The sequence below is a fragment of the Pinus tabuliformis genome, chromosome 2_2 (assembly GCF_031772625.1).
Source record: "Pinus tabuliformis cultivar Carrire ecotype Pingquan chromosome 2_2, CPIR1, whole genome shotgun sequence".
NCBI lineage: Eukaryota > Viridiplantae > Streptophyta > Pinopsida > Pinales > Pinaceae > Pinus > Pinus tabuliformis.
The window spans coordinates 1,264,590,180-1,264,598,990 of record NC_142300.1 but is presented as its reverse complement, the minus strand read 5'-3'; the positions used below and the strand labels follow the sequence as shown (position 1 = coordinate 1,264,598,990).

General features: G+C 29.4%; 1 protein-coding gene across 1 annotated transcript; it reads right to left on the bottom strand.

Moving 5' to 3' along the window:
• Positions 1–7,524: 7,524 nt before the first annotated feature.
• Positions 7,525–8,153, bottom strand: LOC149198089 (uncharacterized). Its single transcript, XM_089404063.1, has one exon. The coding sequence runs from the start codon at positions 8,151–8,153 to the stop codon at positions 7,530–7,532; it is 624 nt and encodes a 207-aa protein (XP_089260189.1). The 3' UTR covers positions 7,525–7,529.
• Between the last annotated feature and the right edge of the window lie 658 nt (positions 8,154–8,811).

Below are 8,811 nucleotides of genomic sequence, written 5' to 3'. Positions count from 1 at the left end.
TACTTGACACATTACAACAAAAAGTTAAAAATCAACCATCAAATTGACCCGTAGTATAATCAAACTCGACCCGTTGCAATGAAAACTTGAAAATCCACCATGAAATTGAAACATCCATTGCAATGAAAACTTAAAAATCCACCATGAAATTGAAACATTGTGGTGTAGGACTTGATCCATTATAATGACAATTTTAAAATCACCTATCAAATTGACACATAATGGGGTGGGGTTGCTAGTCGAAAATCGACACAAGCTCTTCACAAAAATTAAAAAAAAAAAAAGAAAAAAAAAAAGTAAATGAAAAAATATACTAGAACATAAAAAGTAAAAATCCCTTCAAAATATATATATATATATATATAACACAATCGAAATAAAAATTAAAAAATACACAAAAAATAAATAAATAAATAAAATAATAAGAAAATGAAAAAATATACTAAAACATAAAAGTAAAAATAAAAAATGATAAAAAGCCAAAATCAAATATAAAAAATATATAAAAAATAGCAAATAAAAATAAAAACAATGAAGAAAGCCAAAATCAAATATAAAATATATATATAAAAAAACAACAAATAAAGAAAACAAACATTAAAAAAATAACATCTAGGATGAAAACCACTTCCTCTAAGAGTGCCCCACGGACAACCACATTAGATCTCAGTTTCAAAGTCTTTGTTGCAATACTGGCCTTCCTAGCCTTTTACGTTGTCAAAATTACAGTGAGCTCGAGAGGCTTCTCTCCAAGCTTTTTGAGCATAGGAATAAAATCTTAAATCAAATTAAATAATTCGTTTCTTTAGGTCTGATAGACCAAATTTTGAACCATCATCATAAAAAACACACTAATAAAACATAGAAATTAAAAAATAAAAAAACAATTTAAGAAAATAAAAATTTTAAGAAATAAAAAAAATATAAAAAATATTTCAAAAAATAAAAATTAATCACTCATAAAACATAGAATTTAAAAAAAAAACAACTTAAAAAATTAAGAAAAAAAAATGAAAAAAATTGTTTCCAAAAAGCTACAATTTAAGAAAAAAATTTAAAAAATTGACAAAAAAAAATAACTAAAACAAAATTCAATAATTAAAAGATTAAAAAAACATTTAAAGAAAATTGAAAAAAATATTAAAATTAAAAATTAAAAAAATAATAATATTTTTTTAATAAATCAATAAAATAAAATTGAAATAAATAATAACATTAATAATTATTTCAAAGAATAATAAAAATCGATTATTAAAAATATTTAAAATGAAAACACAGGAAAACAATTTAGAAAGAAAAAACAAAAATTAAACAAAGGCATATAAAATTTAAAAGAAAAAAAAGCAATAAATTTTTTAAAATTAAATGAGTAAATAAATAAAATTATATGGCTACCCACTAACAACAGACGAAATCTGGGCTATATTAATTTTTATTTATTTATTTTTTAATTTTAATTTTTATTTACTTTATTTATTTTTTTATGTGTTTTATATTTATTTTTTTTACTTTTACTTTTATTTTATTTATTTTTGTTAATTTTTTTTTAATGATTTTTAAGTTTAATTTTTTTTTAAATTTTTTTTTTATTTTTATTTTAAAGATATATATTTATTTTTAAACTGTGTGTTTAATTTTTTATTTTTTTTAAACGTTATTTTTACTTAAAATTTTATCGAAATCATGTTTTTAGAAAAAGAATTCAAATTTCATCATTTTTTTTTTATATAAAATTAATAAAAAATTCATAAAATTTTTTATTTTTCTATTTTGTTTCAATTGTTTTCATAAAAATATGTTATATTATGTAATATTTAGTAAAAAGGTCTCGAAATATGTAATTTTTTTAATTAATATGCAAAATTTGTATTTTTCTTTTTGGTAATTAAGAGGAACCCAACAACCCACGTGGCAAATAACTACCAGTAAACCTCTGAGGGGTTACTATATGTCCTCTTCATAGCCCAGGACACAACAGGGGGATTTCAATATGGGCCTTTCAAGTTTCATCGATTTCACATTTCTTTGATTAATCAATTGCACTGCTCACCCACATCCCCAAGACGCAAAATGTGTATTTTTTGTAGAGTGTTTAAAATTAATATTTTTTAGCGACAATTTTTTTTGTCTTGAAGTATTAATTAACGACATATAAATATATAAAAATTCTTAATCTCAATATTAATTTTATTATTATTTTTTTAACTTTGTAAAAAAAAAAAAACATTATAAAGGCATTGTAAAGAAAAACAAAAACACAAGTTTGGAAAACGTTTAAAAAACAAACATCTTAGGATGGAAAACAAGAAGAGAAACAAGACAACTTAAAAAAGGTTAAAATAATAATAATAATAAATAAAAAAAAATAAAAAACCGTGTATAATTAGGAAAAAAAAATTAAATTGTAAAAAATATGTCTAAAAAAAGGATGATGTTTCTCAAAATCTGCATGAAAATCACCAACATTTAAAAACAAAATTATCCACACTTATACATTAGAAAATTTAAAGTGCCAAAAGTAAGCACCCCAAAAAAAGAGGTTGATGCGGCATCAACGATTTTCGAAATCAACATGAAAATCAATAATATTTATGAAAAAATGATTATACTTGATGCATAGGAAAATTTAAAATGTAAAAAATATGCTAAAAAAAAAGTGTATTCTGAATTAACACTTTTCAAAATTGGATGTTTTTTTCCTATCTCTAAAAAGTGAGAACTTAGTGCAATTCCCGTATGATAGGTTAGTTTGTTCCTAAGACAAGGTGTATATGAAGATAGGACGTTAACCATTATGAAAGAGGAGGCTGAAAGCTTATAGCTTGTGCACAATATCTGTTTTTATGTACGGACTAAAGATGAGAGGCCAAATAATGGGAAGGTCAAGGATGGAACCGGAGAGCTATCGATTATAAACTCTATGTGTTACAAATGTGCCCAAACTTTGTTTGTTGACAAACTGTGCAAGCTAGATTAGTCTTTTTCCTAAGACATTATAGGTGTAGAACGGAAAATTAAGGAAGTTGAAAACACCTTTCAAGTACCTTGAGAGTGGTGAGAGTAGTATGCCAATGCTCTAACCTTCCTAGAGCTAGTGAGGACATTTTTTTTAGAGATTGGAGATCCATATGATATGTGGCAAAGCACTTAAGTTTTATTTCACATCTTATTAATGGAGCAATTGTGTAGTTGAAGCAAACCTAAAGATATATCCCAAATTCAGTGAATTCCATAATCAGGTTGTGCCTTGTCATCTTTCTTCTTGTTGTTCATTTATTCAATTCTATCTTTCAAATGCTCATTAAGTCTTATAGTTTAAGCTAAGTCACTTCACACTAATAATTGTTCCCAAATCAGTGAGAAATTTCGGATCAACATTACAATTGTTGTTCTTAATGATGAGATGGAATCTAAAGCATTTGCATCAAGCATAACTCAAATAGTAGCTCCTTCCACTCTCGGGATAACACCACAAGTTCTACCCAAACTAAACCTCCATCTATAGAAAGGAGATGTTCAATGTTGTAGTCAACACTAAGGGTATAATAGACATCACAACAAACTCCAGCTACTCCTTTAGCTGGAATACATGGAGAAAGTCCAAAAAGCTCAGTGGGAAACATTACTTCTTTGGACCCAACATTGTGAAGAATGTTACTTCTAAAAAAATGAGTTTAAGTGAGTTTTATAATGTTCATACACCTAATTCATTATTAATATTTTCTTTATTTTCTCAAGTTGTTGATCCATTGTCATTTAAAGAAGATGTAAAAACAAAACATGGGCTCAAGCCATGGAAAAATAAATTGATGATAATGAAAAGAATCACACATGGGAGTTAGTGGATTTGGCTATAGGTAAAGATTTGATTAGTGTGACACTCATTTATAAAACAAAACATAGTGTTGGTGGAAAAATCCAGAAGCATAAGGAAAGGTTAGTAGCCAGATTTTTGACAACAACTAGGAGAAAATTACAATGAAACTTTTGCTGCACTGTTGAATGATAAGTAGATACAATAAGGAGAGTGTTGACCATTGTAAGACAAGGAATCTATTCTATTTATGAAATAAATGTAAAGACTACATTTTCTTAAATGCTTATCCAAAGGAGGAAGTATATGTGAACAACCACAAGGCTTTGAAATTATGGGTCATGAAAAACATGTTTGCATGTTGAATAATGCATTATACAAACTTAAACAAGCTCCTAGATATTGATACTTGATACATCTAGAATGACTCTTATTTGATTCCGGATGGATTTCAAAGAAGCAACAATGACACTACCATGCATATCAAAATCAATGAGCAAGGAAAAATTCTATTTGTGAGTTTATATGTGGATGATTTGATATTCACTTGTAATTTTTCTATAAATTCCTTCAAGGAAACAATGAAAAGTGAATTTTCAATGAAAAGTTTGATGTTTGTGAAATAGTTTTTAGGCATTGAATTCCATTAATATAATGCTGGAATTTTGATTTCACAATCTAAATATGTTGGTGATGTCTTAAAAATATTTAATATGTTGAATTGTAAATCAGCCCCAACACCAATTATGACAAATTTGAAGTTGAGCAAAGATGATGATGGATCAAGTCTTGGTCCTATATTGTTTAAAAGGTTAGTTGGGAGTTTAATGTATTTAATTGCCATAAAATTTTGTATGATATAATTCTAATTGCAAGATTTATGGAGTCTTCAAAAGACTCTCGTTAGCAGGTTGGTAAAAGAATTATGAGATATGACAGTGGCACAAATTGTTTTGGAATTACGTATTCCATTTTAGATCATTTCAAGATTATTGGATATATGGACAACGATTGTGCTAGAAGAATTGATGATTAAAAAACACATTAGGTTATGCAATCTATTTTGCTACATGTGTTGTTTCGTGGGCTTAAAAAAAAAACCAATTATGACACTTTCTTCCGTTGAAGTTGAATATGTGGTAGCAACTAGTGTAACTTTTTAAGTTATTTGGATGCGAATTATGACACTTTCTTCCATTTCAATATTTTGGGACAATAGCTTAGCCATTGCATTGTCCAAAAATCATGTTTTTCATGAAATAACTAAGCATATTAATACTATATATCATTTTATTAGAGATCTTGTTAACAATATAGAAATTCGCCCATATGTTGGCAAGTTTGAGGATTAGTTTGCTAAAATATTTACAAATCTATTGGAAAAGGACACATTCCAACATTTACAGAGTTGTTTAGGATTTTTGAGAATGAAAATTTATACATCTCCAAAGAAGTCCGATATTTATGGAGTTGTTTAGGAGTTTTGAGCATGTAAATCTATACATCTCCAAAGAAGTTTGAAGCAATGTTTTTGTGATTCTTAGCAGTTCATAATTAAGGGGGTATTTAGGAAAACATTTATTATTCACAGTTCAACAATTTTGTGTTTCTCATCTAGTGATTAACCAACTATCACCTAGGTAGTTTTGTCCTTTATGGTATCTTCTAACCACTTATTTGACTGACTCTAATCAACACTTTTTTTTTGCCATGTTCTACATCTAATAGCTATAAGTACACATGCCATAGTAATTTGTTCCAATCTAGATCAATCAAGAAAATTTGTCTTGTATGTTATGGCATTGTGTGTTATGTGTAGACAACTTATGTTTTGCTTTGTTTTGATTGTGCAAGTTAAATCATCTTTTTCTCTCTGTTTACTCTATTTTGCTCCTTAGGTAGATATTTCACTAGAAATTACCTAACTGGGATAGTAATTAGGAGTAATTATTTCTAACAGCCACCCATAATTAACCCATAATTACAAATACACTAGGTTTCCTACACTAGTTGAGGTAAATTTAAAAATTGATTTTATTTTTACATGTTGGTTCACATTGTCCATATATATATATATATTCTTCTTTTTGTTCTAAAGATTTTATTTCACATATTTTTCCTTTTTCTTTGCTTTCAGTTTTACTCTAGTCTTCATCAATATTTCCTTGTTTCATTGTAATATTCATTTACTTATTTTTTTTCATTTGTTTGTTCCTCAGCTAGTGTTGATTGATTTTTTCTATCATATGTAATACTGAAAACAACATCTTTGTTTTCTTTTATATCCTCTTTCATTGTTGCAATAGCTTCAACAACTTTGTTGATTGCCTTTACATTCTCTATTCCTTATACTGTTGTAGTGATAAAAAAATTTCCTTATCTACTTTAGCCTTGATCATACATGGGCTTTGCAAGCCACTCTTCAAGAAAAAATAATTCAACCTCATAATCAAATTCAATTTTCACTACTATGTTCTCAATTGTTGTTGTAGAAAAGGAAATTTCAATTTCTTTTCCAACTTCAACTTCTTCATCATGCTCTCGCATCTTGTGCAACACCACCTTTTTCTTTTACAATTTCTTCAACAATTTTCTCTATCATTTTCAAGATAATTACACTCTCAATATCCTATATATCTTCTTCAACTTCAAGAGGGCCTTCCATAATAATGTCAAAATCTTTTGTTTCCCCTACAATGTCAAAACCTTCTCTTTATCATGTCAAAGTAGTAGCTTCATCAGCTACAATACTCTATTGATGGGTGCTTCTCTTCCTTTCACTATAAATTATTTGCAAAATATTTCAAGCTTTTCTAAATCTAGTTATTGTTGCAATCTTAGAAACAATGTTGTAATGCAAACACTCTTAAATGAAAATCAATGCTATTGCATCATCTTCTTGTTTTCTCTATGCTAATTCTTAGTGTTTTGAGTAATGGCCTCATAGAGCAATTGTAGTTGAGGATTATTTACAATATCTTATACATCTTCTACTTGCCATCTTAATAATTCAAAAAGACAATTTTTACAATAAAAGATGATGGAAGATAAGCATGCTAATCCATATATAATAATTAACAACAATAACTTTAAAGATATTAAAAACAAATTTCCCTCTAATTAACCACTTAACTAGTTATCCACTTAACTAGTTATGTACTATGGTATCAAATTAATCCAAACCAGTCCTGTGCCATGGAAGCAAATTAATCCAAACCAGTCATGTACTATGGAAGCAAATTAATCCAAATAACATAAAAAGTAATAGAATATTGCAACGTTACTCCAAAGTAACCACAGCGGCCCCCTCTTTAACCAACGATTATGGCGGCTGTAGTTTGGAGATTATGGCGGGTTCGATCTGTTGCGGCTGCGGGTTCATCTTGAAACATCTATTTGCCGTGCTGTTCTTCACACGACAGCGATTCCTCTCTTTCCAGCAACCGATAGCTTATTCTTGAGCAGCGGCTAACAGTTCACTGTGGGGGTGGCACTCCAAACATTAACCCTAGAATAGCGGTAGTTTTCAGCAGTCAGCGGATAACTAACTACCTGTTCCTAAATTTGAACCCTACTTTATATACTAGAAATGACCGACTAACAAAATAACTGGCGGATTATTTTCCGCTGAAAACCTGGCAATGTAACCTCCATAGTCTGCCATTAATGACAACACAAACATACATCAACAATTAGCAGCTAGGATTGATTTCAACTAACTGGATCCTCTGACCAACATTTCTTGGTAATTTTCATAAGAATCTTGACGCTGCAGACGCATCTGCTTGTAAAATGTGGCTATAAATTCTTCCGCCTGCCTATCAATCTCCGAGCTCAAACAACCGTTGGAACATGTAGTTGTTGAAAGAGAAGTGAAGGGATCAGAAGACGATTCGTTAGAATCAGAATTAACCGAAAATTCGGGATCCGTATAGCTGGAACATTGATCATCATCTTCATCGCAAGCAATGAAGTGGGGAATGTCATCATTACCCGATTCAGGATCCAAGTCATCTTTTACATTGACGCGAGTGCAGGAGGACAGGAGTGCTCTCAGAAGAAAATGACCATACAAATCATTTCGTCCACTTCCTGAGTTAACGCAATGGCCGGAGTTGGATGACTTAAATGAAGGCGGGCTGCTGCATGAAAATTCATAGTGATCATTGAAATTAGCTCCGATGGAATTTATGTTCGTGATTTTGTCTCCTCCAAAGTACTTCACGTGAAGATCGACGGCAATTTGCTGCAATTTCTTCACTGCAATTCTTCGTTTGAGCATCACCACTGTCCATAGACGCCTCGCTGTAAGGCGTTTACGATATGAAGGGATACTCATTTCTGAAGTACCACCAAAAACTGAAACTCTCCAGAGTTATATCATTCCACCTTAATGTTGGCAGCATATAAATATGGTTAGTTTCAGGACAGCGCGTGGAAACCGTTTCAGGACGGCCAATAGGGAAGCTGCTTGACTGGTCATGAGGCAAACCGAGTGAAAGTCCTAATTTATCGTAAATTAAGTTACCGAGAAGGAGCAGCTTTCTCCTTGATTATGAAAGTCAATGAATCTGTCAACCTATATCATTTTCACATCGACTTTTTTTTAGAGTTCTTAGTCAAGCTGTCTCTATCAATGAAATTGCGAAGTGCCTGAGCCTAAACGAGCTTTGCGCCTTTTCAATCTAATCCAGTTATATAGTTTATCCGAAAATAAAAAATATATTTCAAGAAATATAATATAATATAGAGATAGGAATCCAATGATTTGGGGTTTGGAGTATTTTAGGATTATGCTCTTTCATGTAAGGAAATTGGTTAATGTCTTCAGATTTTAGAGGCATTTTGTAATAGTGGAAGCTTATTTCTTATATACAACAGTGGAAGCTTATTTCACTGCTAACTTAACAATTTAATTATAACAAAATAATATTTTTCAATATAAAAATCAAAAAACCAATAATTTTTTTTTTTTTAAATAATTAATTTATTTTTTA

What these genes read in the sequence shown, in the direction of transcription:
- LOC149198089 (XM_089404063.1), bottom strand. Translation starts at nt 8,153, where the DNA reads ATGAGTATCCCTTCATATCGTAAACGCCTTACAGCGAGGCGTCTATGG.